We start from the raw sequence: 20,577 nt of genomic DNA, 5'->3' as shown, positions 1-20,577 counted from the left end.
ACTATTATTCATATGTCATAATTCCCCATTCGATCACTTTTATTTTTAGTCAAGTCATAATCTTGAGTGAAAGAGAAAGACTTGTACACATATGTGTAAACTGATGTGAAAATATAAAGGTGACACATTATTTTGCCAACAAAAGTCCGTCCAGTCAAGGCTATGGTTTTTCCTGTGGTCATGTATGGGTGTGAGAGTTGGACTGTGAAGAAGGCTGAGCACTGAAGAACTGATGCTTTTGAACTGTGGTGTTGGAGAAGACTCTTGAGTCCCTTGGACTGCAAGGAGATCCAACCAGTCCATTCTAAGGAGATCAGCTCTGGGATTTCCTTGGAAGGAATGATGCTAAAGCTGAAACTCCAGTACTTTGGTCACCTCATGCAAAGAGTTGACTCATTGGAAAAGACTCTGATGCTGGGAGGGATTGGGGGCAGGAGGAGAAGGGGACAACAGAGGATGAGATGGCTGGACGGCATCGCTGACTCTATAGATGTGAGTCTGAGTGAACTCCGGGAGTTGGTGATACACAGGGAGGCCTGGCGTGCTGCGATTCATGGGGTTGCAAAGAGTCGGACACGACTGAGCGACTGAACTGAACTCAACTGAATTAGCTAAATGCATTTCAAAAGAAAAGGAAGGAAAATAAAATTACCCTTCTAAAGAGCACTTTTTTCTGAATGACAACAATATTTTTATCATGAGCAGATTCTTACAACTCAGAGAACAATGACTTGCACATAATATGTTTAAACATTAAAATGAAATCACATGCAAAATGATCTTACCTGGCTATATATACTGGAACTAGATATAATAAATGTTTGTCCAATGTGTAGTTAATTTGTGACATTATGGTGACATTTGGAAAATTATCTCAGTCCTGTAGTAACTTCGCTACTTATGTGAAAATTGCAATAAAAAAGAATACACTGCATAGTGGTTTGCTATGAGTATTGGAAACAATAAATATAAGGTTCAGTATATAGTACAAAGTAAGTACTTAGCAGATGTTTGTTGAATAAATTAATTTTAATTATTTAATGCAAAATAACAGTTACCTTTATATTAAATATGAACAGTACATCTCTACATGGGAGAGAATTCTCTGAAAAAATATATTATCTTCATCCTATTGGCAAAACAACAAAAACAATAAATCCAACCCAAAAGACAACCGTTTTATATGATTATTTAAATTTCTATTTCTTGCAGGTCTAAAGTTGCCAAGATTTGTAATATATTCTGAGTAAAAAAGTTCGTGGTTTCATAGCTTAAGGCATTGAAAATTCAACTGACATTTTGTTGAAATTCATTATAACAATAGCTCTACAAAGAAATATACAGGTTTAAATGTAGGTTTAAAATGTGTTATTGTGTAGGAAAAAAAGTTTGTTTGTGTTTTCCCTCACATCTGGAAAACCCAAACAAACTTTTTGGCCACCCCAATACTTATTTAACACATTTATCAAATCCTATGCATATAAATTACTCTTTTATTTGTGATAATCTAGATGCTGTATGTTGTATTGATGATGCTTGTATTGTCCCCAAGCATTTTAGAATCTCTCTTTGGATATAACTTGAAAACTAATATATGAGAGTATACGACACATAAACACAAATACGCTTGTTATATCATTTTATAATCAACATTTACATCTTAATAAAGACTTGATTATCCCATTTAGTCATCCTATCCATTATGTTCACAAACACCAGGCACATATTTGACAAAATTAAGAGAGCTCAGAAAAATATGTTATAAAATGTGAAGACCAATGTGATAGAGAGCTGCAGCACTTGCTTTGGCAAAGGCAATATCACCAGTATAGATGTATGACCAACCAAGGCAGCACCTTGAAAGACATAATGACTATTTTAAAACATAAAATCAGTAATTTTAGGTTGATGTATTTAAATATGCTATATCCTCCTCAGATACCTGTGTGTGTTAGTTGCTCAGTCTTGCCTGACTTTTTGCAACCCCATTGACTGTAGCCCATCAAGAACCTCTGTCCATGGAATTCTCCATGCAAGAATGCTGGAGTGGGTTGCCCTTTCCTTCTCCAGGGAATCTTCTGTATCAAGAGATAGAATTCCAGTTTATTGCATTGCAGGCAGATTCTTAACCATCTGAGCCACCAGGGAAGCCCTCTTCAGATATCTAATATCTCATTGATGTCCACCTTAGAATAAGGAACCTTTATGATATATATTATTTTAATGTGGTATTTTGGCAATCAGTTTATTGATGGATGTTAATATATTTCTGCATACTACATGATTTTAATAACAAATTAATTAGATAATAGATATGTTTTATTGATCAATAGGACATCCATCCATGCTAAAATAGAAAATCATATGTAATGATTTCAATGTAGAGAAGAGAAATTCTCAAGTTCAAAAAAAAAAACACCTGAGACTATAAAATTGCATTCAGTTCAGTTCAGTTCAGTCACTCAGTCGTGTCCGACCCTTTGCGACCCCATGAACTGCAGCACATCAGGCCTCCCAGTCCATCACCAACTCCTAGAGTCCACCCAACCCATGTCCATCAAGTCGGTGATGCCATGCAAACATCTTATCCTCTGTCGTCCCCTTCTCCACCTGCCTTCAATCTTTCCCAGCATCAGGGTCTTTTCAAATGAGTCAGCTCTTCACATCAGGTGGCCAAAGTATTGGAGTTTCAGCTTCAACATAGGTCCTTCCAAACACCCAGGACTGATCTCCTTTAGGATGGACTGGTTGGATCTCCTTGCAGTCCAAGGGACTCTCAAGAGTCTTCTCCAACACCACAGGTCAAAAGCATCAATTCTTCAGCGCTCAGCATTCTTTATAGTGCAACTCTCAGATCCATACATGACCACTGGAAAAACCATAGCCTTGACTAGACGGACCTTTGTTGACAAAGGAATGTCTTTGCTTTTTAATATGCCATCTAGGTTGGTCATAACTTTCCTTCCAAGGAGTAAACATCTTTTCATTTCAGGGCTGCAATCACCAACGGCAGTGATTTTGGAGCCCAGAAAAATAAAGTCAGCCACTGTTTCCCCATCTATTTGCCATGAGGTGATGGGACCAGATGCCATGATCTTCGTTTTCTGAATGTTGAGCTTTAAGCCAACTTTTTCAGTCTCCTCTTTCACTTTCATCAAGAGGCTCTTTAGTTCCTCTTCACTTTCTGCCATAAGGGTGGTGTCATCTTCATATCTGAGGTTATTGATGTTTCTCCTGGCAATCTTGATTCCAGCTTGTGCTTCTTCCGGCCCAGTGTTTCTCATGATGTACTCTGCATAAGTTAAATAAGGTGACAATATACAACCTTGACGTACTCCTTTTCCTGTTGGAACCAGTCTGTTGTTCCATGTCCAGTTCTAACTGTTGCTTCCTGACCTGCATACAGATTTCTCAAGAGGTAGGTCAGGTGGTCTGGTATTGCCATCTCTTTCAGAATTTTCCACAGTTTATTGTGATCCACACAGTCAAAGGCTTTGGCATAGTCAATAGAGCAGAAATAGATGCTTTTCTGGAACTCTCTTGCCTTTTCCATGATCCAGCAGATGTTGGCAATTTGATCTCTGGTTCCTCTGCGTTTTCTAAAACCAGCTTGAACATCTGGAAATTCACTGTTCACGTATTGCTGATGCCTGGCTTGGAGACAATTAAGCATTACTTTACTATTGCGTGAGATGAGTGCAATTGTGTGGTAGTTTGAGCATTCTTTGCACTATACACATTCAAATTAACTTGGTTTAGTATTTGTGAGGAAAACAAAACGTGTAACAAATAAAAATGCTTCCTTCTGTCACTTAAGAATGCAGCGAGGATTTCCTAAAGGATAAGAGTGGATAAGATCATTTGAAGGGATATTGGTAAACAACTCAAGAAACTTATAAGTGAATTTGAGGTAATTATTTGTAATTTTCATATACATGATTTCCATAGATATGGAATGCTTATAGATAAATGGCTATTTATGCATAATTTACCTAAAACTAGTACATAAAAATGGTTTGATATGCCTAATGCCTCTTCTAATTATATTCGTATCTCTTCACCTCAGTTCAGTTCAGTCTCTCAGTCGTGTGTGACACTTTGTGACCCCATGGACTAAACTATGGCAGGCTTCCCTGTACATCCCCAACTCCCAGAGCTTATTCAAACTCATGTCCATTGAGTGGTGATGCCATCCAACATCTCATCCTCTGTCATCTCCTTCTTCTCTTTCCTTCAATCTTCCCCAGCAACAGGGTCTTTTCAGATGAGTCAGTTCTTTGCATCAGGTGGCCATAGTATTGGAATTTCAGCTTCAGCATCAGTCCTTCCAATGAAAATCCAAGATTGATTTTCTTTAGGATGGACTGTTTGGATCTCCTTGCAGTCCAAGGGACTCTCAAGAGTCTTCTCTGACAACACAGTCAAAAGCATCAATTCTTCAGTGCACAGCTGTCTTTATAGTGGAACTCTCACATCCATACATGACTATTGAAAAAAACCAAAGTTTTGACTAGATGGACATTTGTTGGCAAAGTAATACCTCTGTCTAGATTTCTTCCAAGAAGCAAGTGTCTTTTAATTTCATGGCTGCAGTCACCATCTGAAGTGATTTTGGAAACCAATAAAGTCTCTCACTGTTTCCATTGTTTCCCCATGATTTTGCCAAAAAGTAATGGGACCTCAAGAATAATATAAATTTAAATTAATATAAATACCTCTTCATCTCAAGAATAATATAAACTTTGTTTATAGTTGCTGTGTTTTAAAATTAACAGACTTTATTTTTAGAGCAGTTTTAGGGTTATAGAAAAGTTGAGCAGAAAGTGCAGAGCACCCATATAGCCCCACCAAGTTTTCTATTATTGTCTTGCATTAATGTAAGACAGTTGTTGTAATTGATGAACAAATATTGATAAAATGTTCTCAGCTGTCCCCAAGAAAAAGAAATGCAAAAAAGGCAAAATGTTTGTGGGAGGAAGCCTTACAAATAGCTGAGAAAAGAGTCACAAAAGACAAAGGAGAAAAGGAAAGATATACACATTGGAATGCAGAGTTACAAAGAGTAGCAAGTAAAGGTAAGAAAACTTTCTTATGGGAAAAATGCAAAGAAATAGAGGAAAAGAATAGAATGGGAAAGATGAGAGATGTCTTCAAGAAAATCTCTTGAAAATCTCCTAGAGTACCAAGGGAATATTCCATGAAAAGATGGGCACAATAAAGGACAGAAATTGTATGGGCCTAACAGAAGCAGAAGATATTAAGAAGACATGGCAAGAATACACAGAAGAACTATACAAACAGGTCTTAAGGATCCAGATAACTATGATGGTGGGATCACTCAACTAGAGCTAGACATCCTGGAGTGTGAAGTCAAGTGGGTCTTAGGAAGCATCACTATGAACAAAGCTAGTGGAGGTGATGGAATTCCAGTTGAGCTATTTAAAATCCTAAAAGATGATGCTGTGAAAGTACTGCAATCAATATGCCAACAAATTTAGAAAGCTCAGCAGTGGCCACAGGACTGGAAAATGTCAGTTTTCATTCCAATCCCAAAGAAAAGCAGTGGCAAAGAAGGTTGAAACTATCACTCAATTTCATTCATTTCACATGCTAGCAAGGTCATCTTCAAAATCCTCCAAGCTAGACTTCAACAGTATGTGAACCAAGAACTCCCAGACATTCAAAGTGGATTTAGAAAAGAAAGAGGAACCAGAGATCAAATTGTCCAGCATACACGAAATCATAGACAAAGCAAGATAATTAAAAAAAAAAAAAAAGGACATCTATTTCTGCTTTGTTGATGCTAAAGCCTTTGACTGTGTGGATCACAACAAACTGTGAAAAATTCTTCAAGAGATAGGAATACCAGACCACCTTACCTGCCTCCTGAGAAACCTTTATGTTGGTGAAAAAGCAACAGTTAGAACCAAACATGGGACAACTGGTTCAAAATTGAGAAAGGAGTATGTCAAGCCTGTATATTGTCACTCTGTGTATTTAACATATATGCAGACCACATTATGCGAAATGCTGGGTGGGCTGGATGAAGCACAAGCTGGAATCAAGTTTACTGGGAGAAATATCAATAACCTCAGATATGCAGATGACACCACTCTTATGGCAGAATGTGAAGAGGAACTAAAGAGCCTCTTGATGAAGCTAAAAGAGCGTGAAAAAGCTGGTTTAAACCTCCACATTCATAAAACAAAGATAATGGCATCTAATCCCATCACTTCATGAGATATAGATGGGGAAATAATGGTAACAGTGACAGGATTTGCTTTCTTGGGCTCCAAAATCTCTGCAGATGGTGACTGCAGCCATGAAATTAAAAGATGTTTGCCCCTTGGAAGTAAAACTATGACAAACCTAGATAGTGTATTAAAAAGCAGAGACATCACTTTGCTGAAAAAGGTCTGCATAATCAAAGCTATGGTTTTTCCAGTAGTCATGTACATATGTGAGAGTTGGACCATAAAGAAGGCTGAGCACCAAAGAATTTATGCTTTCTAACAGTGGTGTTGGAGAAGATTCTTGAGAATCCCTTGGACAGCATGGAGATCAAACCAGTCATTCTTATAGGAAAGCAACCCTGACTATTCATTGGAAGGACTGATGTTGAAGCTGAATCTCCATTACTTTGGCCACCTGATGTGAAGAGCCGACTCACCAGAAAATACCCTGACACTTGGAAAGATATAATTCAGGAGGAAAAGGGGATGACAGAGGATGAAATGTTTAGATGGAATCACCAACTCAATGGACATGAGTATGAGCAAGCTCCAGGAGATGGTTATATATAGGGAAGCTTGGAGTGCTGCCGTCCATGGGGTAGCAAGGAATCAAACACTACTGTGCAACTGAACAACAACAACTAATCAAAGTAATAAACCACCTTAATGTTGTTGTTGTTTTGTGACTAAGTCGTTTCTGACTCTCTTATGACCCCATGGACTGTAGTCCACCAGGCTCCTCTGTCTATGGGATTTTCCAGGCAAGAATACTGGAGTGTCATATCATCCTCCAGGGGATCTTCCAAACATGCATAATCCCACCACCACCACCACCACCACCACCAAAAACTGAGGGAGTACTGACTGTTTACCATGTAAAACCTGTCTTTATCCCTGATAACTTTCCTTGCTCTGAAATCTGCTATGCTGGATATTAATATCGTTGTCTCTGTTTTCTTTGATTAGTTAGTGTGGTATATCTTTCTTCATTCTTTCTTTTAATCTATATGTAACTTTACCTTGAAATTGGATTTCTTGTAGATAGCGTATAATTAAGTTTTGGTATTGATCCTTCTGACAGTCTCTGTCATTGAATGGTGTATTTATTCCATTTATATTCCATTTGATTATTTATACAGTTAGAATAATACTGAACATATTTTTAACTGTTTCCTATTTATTACTCTTGTTATTTACTTCTTTTTTCTTTTCACTCTTTTCCTGATATTTATTGTCTTAATTAGGAATTAAACGTGATCTCATTTTCTTGTATCAGCGTTTAGTTATGCTTAAAAAATTTTAGTCGTTGCTTCTACATTTACAGTATATGTTTGCTACTAATTTGTTCTACTTTTAAACAATAGTATATTATTACATGGGTAGTACAAGTAGCTGGAGAAGGCAATGGCTCCCCAATCCAATACTCTTGCCTGGAAAATCTCATGGACAGAGGAGCCTGGAAGGCCGCAGTCCATGGGGTCGCTAAGAGTTGGACATGACTGAGCGACTTCACTTTCACTTTTCACTTTCCTGCATTGGAGAAGGAAATGGCAACCCACTCCAGTGTTCTTGCCAGGAGAATCCCAGGGACGGTGGAGCCTAGTGAGCTGCCATCTATGGGGTCGCACAGAGTCGGACACGACTGAAACGACTTAGTAGCAGCAGCGGCAGTACAAGTAGCTTATAACAATTTATTCACAACTTCTTTCTCCCATCACTTATTATATTTCTGTCATTCATTTTATTTATCTATAAGTTATATTTAGGATGAGGTGGTTTGATGGCATCATCTACTCAGTGGACATGAGTTTGAGCAAACTCCAGGAGATGGTGAAGGGCAGGAAAGCCTGGCATGCTGCAGTCCATGGGGCAGCAAAGAGTCAGACAGAACTGAGCGACTGAACAACAACAACAACAAATCTAGTACATTGTTGAGGTTATGAATTTAGACCAATATATATTAAATCAATTAAGAATAAGAAAAATAAAAAACTTATCTTCATTTATTCCTTAGCAAATGCTTCTCTTTTTTTATATAGATCTACCTTTCTGATCAAAATTATTTTGCTTCCCTCTAAAGAAATTAAGAGAAAATTCAAAATTTTTCTTAGAAATTCAAAAACACTTTTTTTTCAACAAATTCCCTTAATATTTGTTTGAGAAAGTATTTATCTCTGCATCTCTTGTGTAGGATAATTTCACTGGATACAAAATTGGGTTTTTTAGATTTTAGATTTTTTTTTTTTCAGATTTAGATTTTGGACTTTTTTAAGGTGGGTTTTTTTTTTTCTTTCAATACTTTATATATTTCACTTTATTATTCATTTTCCTTAAATTTCTGACTTCCCATTCTTGTAGTAGGTAATAGCCTTGGGTTGAACAGAGGAAAATGAAAGGCAGCAAGAAAATATAGTATTTTATTGCTTATGTAACAAATTCCTGCTACTCTCAAATCCCATCCTTGAATGGCTGCCATCATTCATCTTCCTTCAGGATGGGATTCATATCATAGCATTTGTGCAATTTCCCATAGTTCAGGGCACCACGTTTAATCCAATACTTCTATGTAAAGCAGCAGTTGTTTTTCTTGTTTAGGCTCATCTTGTTGTGTAGAATTTGCTGTTACCTACATTCAGTTTGTGCACAATCCTACAAAGGCACATCAAAATATTCTTAAGATGAGAGTTGTCCATTTACACTATCCTTAGTCTCAACTGTGAAGCACCGAAATGTAAAGTATTATTATCAAACATAGACCTGCTTGATTCATTATTGCATGAGAAAATATAGTTGACTTAGATTCTCACAATGTTTTTTCCCATGACATATGAACTGTCAATTTTCTGTTTATATATGCAGGGATTTGAGGAGACAAAAATATTCCTTTTTCTATTCCTGATTTATGGTTCAGTATTTAAAGTTTTATTTCTAATAAATATAATTAGAGAATAGGTCTTAGGTCTATGGCTAGAGAGACTTTCTAAGTTTTCTTTCAAAGTTAAAGTTATTATAGAATATATGTAACCTAACATAGGTAACAGAATTGTGAAATCTAGGATAGAGTAATTCAAAATACGAGGAAAACAGGCTAATTCTCATATTCTCATACTTTCTCTCTAAAACTTTGTTTAGGAATATCAGTGCATGAAAGGTGGAGACATCACTAAGCATGCATTTTTCTCTCTAGAAACTAGAGAGAAGTTTTGATCTGTCATGGAAATTTGAAATAAATATTATCAATTAACATATAGTGTCTGATGTCTACTATTATCAGCTCTATGATTACTGTTCCAATTTTCATCTTCATGCATAAGGACAGTTTATTAAGTATATGAGTGCTCTGTGATATGTAATAGTAATGAAACTACAGTCTCTAGTTAAATATGAAGAGCAATTTATATATTATGAATGTTCCTAATGTATTAGGAGGACTTCTGAAATTCTGCATAGTTCATTTTTTTTCTGCTGGTAATTTTTAGGCATCAGTGAAAACATGTCTTCTTGAACATTCCATAAATAATTCATATGCCAGGAAAATAATTTATATACTCTATTGGACTTAAACCAAATAGTCTTTAACAAAAAGTATCTTGTTATTTTAACATAATTGAGACTTTCTTAAATGAAATTTGTTACTCTTAAAGATGTTCTCAATAAAATAGTAAGATTCAGATCAGATCAGATCAGATTAGTCGCTCAGTCATGTCTGACTCTTTGCAACCCCATGAATCGCAGCACGCCAGGCCTCCCTGTCCATGTCCAACTCCAACTCCTGGAGTTCACTCAGACTCAGGTCCATCGAGTTGGTGATGCCATCCAGCCATCTCATCCTCTGTCGTCCCCTTCTCCTCCTGCCCCCAATCCCTCCCAGCATCAGAGTCTTTTCCAATGAGTCAACTCTTCACATGAGGTGGCCAAAGTACTGGAGTTTCACCTTTAGCATCATTCCTTCCAAAGAAATCCCAGAGCTGATCTTCAGAATGGACTGGTTGGATCTCCTTGCAGTCCAAGGGACTCTCAAGAGTCTTCTCCAGCACCACAGTTCAAAAGCATCAATTCTTCGGCGCTCAGCCTTCTTCACAGTCCAACTCTCACATCTATACATGACCACTGGAAAAACCATAGTTTTGACTAGACAGACCTTTGTTGGCAAAGTAATGTCTCTGCTTTTCAATATGCTATCTAGGTTGGTCATAACTTTCCTTCCAAGGAGTAAGCATCTTTTAATTTCATGGCTTCAGTCACCATCTGCAGTGATTTTGGAGCCCCCAAAAATAAAGTCTGACACTGTTTCCACTGTTTCCCTATCTATTTCCCATGAAGTGATGGAACTGGATGCCATGAATGTTGAGCTTTAAGCCAACTTTTTCAGTCTCCACTTTCACTTTCACCAAGAGGCTTTTTAGTTCCTCTTCACTTTCTGCCATAAGGGTGGTGTCATCTGCATATCTGAGGTAATTGATATTTCTCCTGGCAATCTTGATTCCAGCTTGTGTTTCTTCCATTCCAGCGTTTCTCATGATGTACTCTGCATAGAAGTTAAATAAACAGGGTGACAATATACAGACTTGACATACTCCTTTTCCTATTTGGAACCAGTCTGTTGTTCCACGTCCAGTTCTAACTGTTGCTTCCTGACCTGCATACACATTTGTCAAGAGGCAGATCAGGTGGTCTGGTATTCCCATCTCTTTCAGAATTTTCCAGAGTTTATTGTGATCCACACAGTGAAAGGATTTGGCATAGTCAATAAAGCAGAAATAGATGTTTTTCTGGAACTCTCTTGCTTTTTCCATGATCCAGCGGATGTTGGCAATTTGATCTCTGGTTCCTCTGCCTTTTCTAAAACCAGCTTGAACATCAGGAAGTTCACAGTTCACGTATTGCTGAAGGCTGGCTTGGAGAATTTTGAGCATTACTTTACTAGCGTGTGAGATGAGTGCAATTGTGTAGTAGTTTGAGTATTCTTTGGCATTGCCTTTCTTTGGGATTGGAATGAAAACTGACCTTTTCCAGTCCTGTGGCCACTGCTGAGTTTTCCAAATTTGCTGGCATATTGAGTGCAGCACTTTCACAGCATCATCTTTCAGGATTTCAAATAGCTCAACTGGAATTCTATCACCTCCACTAGCTTTGTTCATAGTGATGCTTTCTAAGGCCCACTTGACTTCACATTCCAGGATGTCTGGCTCTAGGTCAGTGATCACACCATCGTGATTATTTGGGTCATGTAGATCTTTTTTGTACAGTTCTTCTGTGTATTCTTGCCATTTCTTCTTCATATCTTCTGCTTCTGTTAGGTCCATACCATTTCTGTCCTTTATCAAGCCCATCTTTGCATGAAATGTTCCTCTGGTATCTCTAATTTTCTTGAGGAGATCTCTAGTCTTTCCCATTCTGTTGTTTTCCTCTATTTCTTTGCATTGATTGCTGAAGAAGGCTTTCTTATCTCTTCTTGCTATTCTTTGGAACTCTGCATTCAGATGCTTATATCTTTCCTTTTCCCCTTTGCTTTTTGCGTCTCTTCTTTTCACAGCTATTTGTAAGGCCTCCCCAGACAGCCATTTTGCTTTTTTGCATTTCTTTTCCATGGGGATGGTCTTGATCCCTGGCTCCTGTACAATGTCACGAACCTCATTCCATAGCTCATCAGGCACTCTATCTATCAGATCTAGGCCTTTAAATCTATTTCTCACTTCCACTGTATAATCATAAGGGATTTGATTTAGGTCATACCTGAGTGGTCTAGTGGTTTTCCCTACTTTCTTCAATTTCAGTCTGAATTTGGCAATAAGGAGTTCATGGTCTGAGCCACAGTCAGCTCCTGGTCTTGTTTTTGCTGACTGTATAGAGCTTCTCCATCGTTGGCTGCAAAGAATATAGTCAATCTGATTTCGGTGTTGACCATCTGGTGATGTCCATGTGTAGAGTCTTCTCTTGTGTTGTTGGAAGAGGGTGTTTGTTATGACCAGTGCATTTTCTTGGCAAAACTCTATCAGTCTTTGCCCTGCTTCATTCTGTATTCCAAGGCGAAATTTTCCTGTTACTTCAGGTGTTTCTTGACTTTCTACTTTTGCATTCCAGTCCCCTATAATGAAAAGGACATCTGTGTTGGGGGCCAGAGTGAGGTACTCCGCCCGTGACAAAGGTCATGAGGAAGGAGGCTCGACATACGCAAAGGCGGGATCGAGCCTCAGGAGTCCCCCTGGAAATCCTCGAGCGTCTACCCCCATAACCAGAGCCTGCCTACTTTACTACTTTGTGCTCTTACCTACACCTCTGACTTTACGGGGGGCTGTCCCACACCACCTCTTTTGGAGAAGGAGTTAACTTAGAGCTCCAGTTTATAATAATTCCTGGGCGTGATAAGACTGTTTTAACCTACAAACTCCTCTGAAGGTTCTCTGGCCTGCCTGACAGGCTTGTCCGGCCACATGTGATCGCTCACAGCCTCCCAACCGTGAGAGGCACAAGATGCTTTAAACCCTCTAAAAACAGGTTCTTTAGAGAAGTTAGAAAACTATAAGTATAAGTATAGTGGGCTAATTAGAAATTGTGTTGGTGAAGGGTTTTTCATTTGTTGAGCCAATGTTTGTTGCTAAGTCTCCATATCCCCTGCCCTTTCACACATTAATGAATATATAGAAGGAATAAGTATTAACCTTTGATATTAATCACGTTAGACTTTAGGCTAAGTAAATTCTTTCCTTAACTAAAACCCACTACACCCTCACCCTGTAGGAATGTAACTTTATTTGGGTGGCGTCTGTTTTGAGAATAATCAGCCCTGGAGAAATAAGTGTCCTGATTGACTGACCGCTGTCACAAGGAGAGGGTCGTAAATTGTCAGCAGGCCCCCCTGGCCAGAAGATGATGTAACACCCCTAAGACCTCTGTATACATTTGTATGAAGCACCTGACTTTGATAAAAGTCAGGACTGCTGTCCCCACGTGACTTTTGTATAACATCTCAGTGTATAAAAACAGACTCTGGAAAATAAAGAATTGGGATCAATTTCTCAAAATACTGGTCTCCCCATGTCTCTCTCTCCCTCTGGCTGAGTCTCCATCTGGAGCGCAGAACCCACCAAGCTTACTAATTTTGCCTGGGCTTCTAAGATCCGACCGGGGAGGCCTCAGTGTCTCCTCTCCTTCAGGAGAACGGAAGGACGCCTGCGGCCTACGTAAGTGGTGCAAGCTTCTTGTCTTGAAGTTTTATTGGTCCCCCGCGTAAACCAAGCTACTCAGCCTCTTTTCTCCACTGAATTTTCCTACTGAGCTATCCTTATTATATTACTCTTTATATCTCTAATTAATATCTAATTGAAGCTATCGTATCCTGATCCTCGCCTATGCCGTCTCTCCTTCGAATACCCTGGATCAGCCGGGGCTGGTCCCCGGCACATCTGTATTGGGTGTTAGTTCTAAAAGATCTTTTAGGTCTTCATAGAATGGTTCAACTTCAGCTTCTTCAGCGTTATTGGTTGGGGCATAGTAAAATTACTTTGAGTTAATTAAAACCATTTACAATGAATATTCACTGGGTTCTTGGAAAGATCGAAGGCAGGAGGTGAAGGGGGTGACAGAGGATGAGATGGTTGGATGGCATCAACGACCCAATGGAAATGAGTTTGGGCAAACTCTGGGAGATAGTGAAGGACAAGGAATCCTTGCGTGCTGCAGTCCATGGGGTCGCAAAGAGTTGGAAACCACTTAGGGACTGAACAGCAACAACACAATGAATGCATAAGAGAAAGAGGAAATTGTCATTGTATGATGTTAAATTAAAAAAAAAAAAAGTCTATTTTTTCTGCATTCAGCCAGGACACACACATGAAAACACAAAAAGACACACACACACACATGAGCTCATTTTTTTTTTAAGGGGTAAGAAGCATATTTATATGATTTATTTATTTATTTTTTCCCAGACTGGCAGCTTCTGTGTTTCTTTAATATCCTCCAGGCCCATCCAACCTTCTCTCTCACCCACTCCCACTCCTGCCGCCTTCAGTGGGGCAGGGCGGGGGTGGGGGTGGGGGGAGGCGCAGGTGGACCCTCCCCCAGACCGAGGACTAAGGCACCAGTTGGTGGCAGCAAGCCGGCCCAGACACGGAGCCACACACACAGATGGAGGACACATGGACTGCGGACGCAGACAACCCAGTCGGGCAGAGGGGCAGGGGCAGGGATCAGGCCGCTGCGGGGGTCCCACTGGGGCTGGGCCCCTCCTGAAGGCCGTGAGAAGCCCGGAGGATCCCAGAAGGAGGACCAGTCAGGAGAACGAGGGGTGCCACGGCGGGGTGGGGGGCGGGATCCTCACTTGCTGCCTTTGTGGGAGGCAGGAGAAAGTCTGCTTGACGTACGCCAACAGCGGCCGAGGCTGGTGGGCCTCCCGGGGTGAGCGCGGCACCAGGTGCTGCAGGGTCCCCTCCGAGGCCGTGGAGTTGGGTGCCCGGGAAACGGCCGCGCATTTATATTTTAATATAATTTTCCTGCCTGGTGAAATATGGGTGGATTTTAGTTTTGTGGCATCTCTCGCTAGAGTCTCAAATTTTACCCTATGTGTCTGAACTTAACCTAGGGGATACTCTGTATGGTTGGTTGTTGGGGGCCAGAGTGAGGTACTCCGCCCATGGCAAAGGTCATGAGGAAGGAGGCTCGACATACGCAAAGGCGGGATCGAGCCTCAGGAGTCCCCCTGGAAATCCTCGAGCGTCTACCCCATAACCAGAGCCTGCCTACTTTACTACTTTGTGCTCTTACCTACACCTCTGACTTTACGGGGGGCTGTCCCCCACCACCTCTTTCGGAGAAGGAGTTAACCTAGAGCTCCAGTCAATAAAAACTCTTGGGTGTGGCAAGAGTGTTTTAACCTACAAACTCCTCTGAAGGTTCTCTGGCCTGCCTGACAGGCTCGTCCGGCCACATGTGATTGCTCACAGCCTCCCAACCATGAGAGGCACGAGATGCTTTAAACCTTCTAAAAACAGGTTCCTTAGAAAAGTTAGAAAACTATTAGTATAAGTATAATGGGCTAATTAGAAATTGTGTTGGTGAAGGGTTTTTCATTTGTTGAGCCAATGTTTGTTGCTAAGTCTCCACATCCCCTGCCCTTACACACATTAATGAATATATAGAAGAAATAAGTATTAACCTTTGATATTAATCACGTTAGACCTTAGGCTAAGTAAATTCTTTCCTTAACTAAAACCCATTACACCCTCACCCTGTAGGAGTGTAACTTTACTTGGGTGGCGTCTGTTTTGAGAATAATCAGCCCTGGAGAAATAAGTGTCCTGATTGACTGACCGCTGTCACAAGGAGAGGGTCGTAAATTGTCAGCAGGCCCCCCTGGCCAGAAGATGATGTAACACCCCTAAGACCTCTGTATACATTTGTGTGAAGCACCTGACTTTAATAAAAGTCAGGACTGCTGTCCCCACGTGACTTTTGTATAACATCTCAGTGTATAAAAACAGACTCTGGAAAATAAAGAATTGGGATCAGTTTCTCAAAATACTGGTCTCCCCATGTCTCTCTCTCCCTCTGGCTGAGTCTCCATCTGGAGCGCGGAACCCACCAAGCTTACTAATTTTGCCTGGGCTTCTAAGATCCGACCGGGGAGGCCTCAGTGTCTCCTCTCCTTCGGGAGAACGGAAGGACGCCTGCGGCCTACGTAAGTGGTGCAAGCTTCTTGTCTTGAAGTTTTATTGGTCCCCCGCGTAAACCAAGCTACTCAGCCTCTTTTCTCCACTGAATTTTCCTACTGAGCTATCCTTAGTCTATTACTCTTTATATCTCTAATTAATATCTAATTGAAACTATCGTATCCTGACCCTCGCCGACGCCGTCTCTCCTTCGAGTACCCTGGATCAGCTGGGGCTGGTCCCCGGCAGGTGGCGCCCGAGACAGGGACTTTCGAAGGTAAGCTCCCCAAAGCAATCAGAGCCATCAGCTCTATTGCTCCCCGTTCTCGGAACAACTGGGTCAGCAGCCCTCTTGTTCCCCCGCGGAGCAGTTTGGGTCACCAGCCCTACTGCTCCTCCCTCGGAACAGTTTGAGCCATCAGCCTACTGTTCCTCCCCCCGGGACAATCTGGGCCATCAGCCCTATTGTTCTTCCAGTGTTCGGGACGGCTAGGACCCCACTCAAGGGTGCCGCGGACCCCCCTGTAGGATAGACAGGGCGAGAGGAGTGGGAAGTGTTGAAAGTGTTAAAGAGTTAGACTTAGAGAAAACAGTTTCTGAAGTTAAAAGGCCAAAGAAAAGCCTGATCTTTTGATAGCTTAAAGCAAAATCTTTTACTATACTTAATTTTCTGACATGGGTAATACTGAATCAAATGAAAGACAACTCTTTATAGGAGTAATTTTACAGTTATTAGGTAAAAGAGGAATCAAAGTTAAAAAATCTGCCATTCAATCATTTTTTTCATTTGTACAAGAGCACTGTCCCTGGTTTCCAGATGAAGGCTCTGTCAACTTAGAGGTCTGGGAAAAAGTAGGAAAACAGCTAAAAACTTACCATGCTGAACATGGCTCAGAAAAGGTGCCTAACGATGCCTTTTCCTTGTGGAATATCATTAGAGATGTCTTAGATCCTGCCCCAGATTCAGAAAAAGTACATCTTAAAGGGGATAGTGAAGAAAATGCTGTAGCTAAACCTGCCTCTGAATCTAAAAGAGTGACTTTTAAAGAGGAAAATGAGGATGAAACTGTAGTTAAACCTGAGGAAAATGAGAAAAACGAAGACCTACCTGACTATCGGCAATTAAGAAAGATGTTAGAAGCTATGACTACTCAGGAACAACTTAAAGATAGGGATGAGAAACAGGATCAGCTTCCCCCGAAAGAAAAAGAGAATTTAGACGAGATAACAGCTAAATATCACTCTGATGAAAATTGGCATCTCTTAAACAAAGATGCCCCAAAAAGCCTAAGAGAAACTTCCCCTGTCAGGCCATCAGCTCCAAGGAGCTTAAGGGAAACGTCTCCTATCAGGCCGTATGCCCCTAGAAATTCCCAAGAGACTTTTCCATTTAACCCATATATAACCTCTGGATACCAAACAATTCAAAGAGCTCCAGAGTACAGAGCAGAGGACATGGAACCTATGCCACTGCTGCCACCTCCCATACCAAGCCGTACAGGTCCTATTAACCCCACAAGATTGCCGCCACCTCCTTATCGAAGTGGGAAATTTCCAATATCGATCCCACGGAGACGGGCCTATTCTGCCCCTAGCGAGAAATTCGATCCCCAGCTTCAGGCTTGCTTCCCTTTGATTTTTGACAATGATGAAGGGGAACAAAAGGCTATCGACTGGGAGCCTGTTTCTTTTCAATTAGTAAAAGAACTTAAAAATGCGTGTATTTCATATGGGCCTAAAGCCCCGTATACGATGCAGCTAGTAGAAAATTTAGCAGGCCAATGGTTAACACCTCGAGAATGGAAAACAATTGCTAGGGCCTGCCTGTCCGGAGGACATTTTATACTTTGGAAATCTGAATATGATGATCTCGCTCGTATATATGCTTTTTCTAACCAAAATACAGACCTTAAACATATCACTGAACCTATATTACTTGGTCAGACCGACTACCCCTCATATGACGAACAGATGAAATTAGATAGAACTGCTATACAACAGGTGGCTGATTGTGCCTTTACTGCCTGGCGTTCGTTGCCTGATGGTAAGGCATCAGGTACTGCTCTATCTGATATTAAACAAAAGTCAGAAGAACCATTTGAAGACTTTGTCTCACGACTCTCAGAAGCTGTCCAGAGAATAATTTCTGATTCTGAGGGAGCTAAATTATTAACAAAACACTTGGCCTTTGAAAATGCTAATTCCACCTGCCAGGCTATACTGCGCCCTATTAGAAGAACTGGATCTTTAATTGATTATATGAAACAGTGTGCAGATGTAGGACCATCAATGCTACAGGGTGTTGCTATAGCTGCAGCAATAAAAGGGAATTCTTATCAGCAGGCAGTCCAATCTTTTTTTACTAACAAGAATAAGCCATCACAAGGTGATCCCAATAACCAGGGCAGGAATGCATTCCCTAGAACTTGTTTTTCCTGTGGCCAGGAAGGACACACTTTTCGTGACTGCCCTCAAAAAACACCTGGTTCTTATCTGCCTAATCCGGCCCTACCGGCTATGTTTGCTCCACAGAACCCTGCCCCCCTGCCCATGAATCCTAGGTCTCTTTGCCCTCGCTGCCAGAGAGGATATCATTGGGCGAGGGACTGTAGGTCAAGATCTCATAAAAATGGAACCTTTTTAGGCCCCGACCAGCACTCGGGAAACGGGTTGAGGGGCCAGCCCCAGGCCCCGATAACGATTGGGGCAGCCTCACTAAACCCATTCATTCCCTTCGTTCCGTCGCGGAGCTCATCAGAGCAACCCCAGGCAGCGCAGGACTGGACCTCAGTTCCACCACCTCAACAATATTAACTCCAGATAGCCCGAGTATAAAAATTCCTACAGGAATTAAAGGGCCATTACCAACTGGCCTGGTAGGAATTATACTAGGCAGAGGCTCCCTAGCTATGCAAGGTCTTACAGTTATTCCTGGAGTGATTGATTCAGATTATACAGGAGAAATTCAAATAATGATTTCACCCCCGACTAAAACTTTCCAAATACATCAGGGACAGAGAATAGCCCAACTTTTACTTTTGCCTTATCATACTGCAATTGGGCAAACAGCCACCCAAAATGAAAGACAAGACAAAGGATTTGGGTCTAGTGATATGGCTTTTTGGGTAACAGAAATTACTAAAAAGCGTCCTATGAAATCTATTCTTGTCAGTGGCAAGTCTATTGAAGGGCTATTAGACACAGGAGCAGATGTTTCCTGCATTTCTGGGAAAGACTGGCCCAATTCCTGGCCCACACATACTACCGCAAATAACTTAGTGGGCATCGGGAGAGCTCCTGCAGTAGCCCAAAGTGCAAAAATTTTAAACTGGCAATTTGAGGATACCCGTGGGACATTTCAACCGTATGTGATTCCTTCGCTGCCCTTCTCGCTGTGGGGGAGGGATGTGCTGTCTCAAATGGGCATGTTACTTTTTAGCCCTGATGATAAAGTAACTTCTCAAATGTTGCAAATGGGCTATGATCCCTCAAAAGGGTTAGGTAGACAGCAGACAGGAATAACTGAGCCAATCTGCCCTGCTCCTCTAAAGTTCCGTGCTGGATTAGGGTATCCAAATTTTTGATGGAGGCCATTGTTTTTGCTGCCGACCCCATTACATGGAAATCTCAGGACCCAGTATGGGTAGAACAATGGCCTCTGACTAAAGAAAAACTTCTGGCAGCTAAAACATTAATTTTTGAACAACTAGATTTGGGACATGTCGAGCCCTCCAATAGCCCCTGGAATACTCCTATTTTTGTTATTAAGAAAAAGTCTGGTAAATGGAGACTTTTACAAGATTTAAGAGCTATTAATGCCACCATGGAGGACATGGGGGCCCTACAACCTGGGCTCCCTTCCCCAGTAGCCATTCCAGAGGGATACAATGTAATTGTAATTGATTTACAAGATTGTTTTTTCACCATTCCCTTAAATACTGAGGATAAAAAGCGATTTGCCTTTAGTCTTCCGTCAGAAAATCTTAAACAGCCTTATCTACGGTTTCAATGGAAGGTTTTGCCTCAAGGAATGAAAAATAGCCCCACCCTATGTCAAAAGTTTGTTAGTGCTGCTTTAGAAGATGTTAGAAGTAAATATGAACAAGTCTATATGATCCATTATATGGATGACATCTTAATTGCCCACCCTGATAGGGCTCATTTACAAACTGTCCTCCAAGATTTGACCCAGGCATTAACAGACAGAGGCTTAAAAATTGCCCCAGAGAAAATTCAAGTCAATCCGCCCATAACCTACTTAGGACGGGTTATCAGTTCAGAAACTGTAACTCATGCCCCCTTAAAATTGAGAAAAGATCACCTTGTTACTTTAAATGATTATCAAAAACTTTTAGGCGATATTAATTGGATCCGGCCTTATTTGAAGTTAACCACTGCTGAATTAAAGCCTCTCTTTAATATTTTACGTGGGGATCCTGACCCAACTTCAAAAAGACAATTAACTGCTGAAGCTCAAGAAGCTTTAGACAAAGTAGAAGCAGCTTTATCTGATAGCTATGTAAAAAGAGTTAATTTACAGACAAACTGGCAATTACTCTGCTTAGCTACTCCAACTGCACCTACGGGAGTTTTGTGGCAAAACGGCCCCCTAGAATGGGTCCATCTCCCCGCCCAAGCTAAAAAAGTAGTGGCTTCTTATCCAGGACTGATAGCTACGTTGATATTAAAAGGGA

General features: G+C 40.8%; 1 protein-coding gene across 1 annotated transcript; it reads left to right on the top strand.

Moving 5' to 3' along the window:
• The first annotated feature begins 14,374 nt into the window (after positions 1–14,374).
• On the top strand, positions 14,375–18,697 carry LOC104975936 (endogenous retrovirus group K member 7 Gag polyprotein-like). The gene is made up of 2 exons (XM_024986125.1): positions 14,375–14,633; positions 16,701–18,697. Exons 1-2 carry the CDS (start codon positions 14,375–14,377, stop codon positions 18,695–18,697), a joined length of 2,256 nt encoding a protein of 751 aa, XP_024841893.1.
• Positions 18,698–20,577: the final 1,880 nt, after the last annotated feature.

Source organism: Bos taurus, chromosome 26 (assembly GCF_002263795.3).
Source record: "Bos taurus isolate L1 Dominette 01449 registration number 42190680 breed Hereford chromosome 26, ARS-UCD2.0, whole genome shotgun sequence".
NCBI lineage: Eukaryota > Metazoa > Chordata > Mammalia > Artiodactyla > Bovidae > Bos > Bos taurus.
The sequence above is the reverse complement of the archived record's forward strand: the minus strand, read 5'-3'. Positions and strand labels throughout refer to the sequence as shown.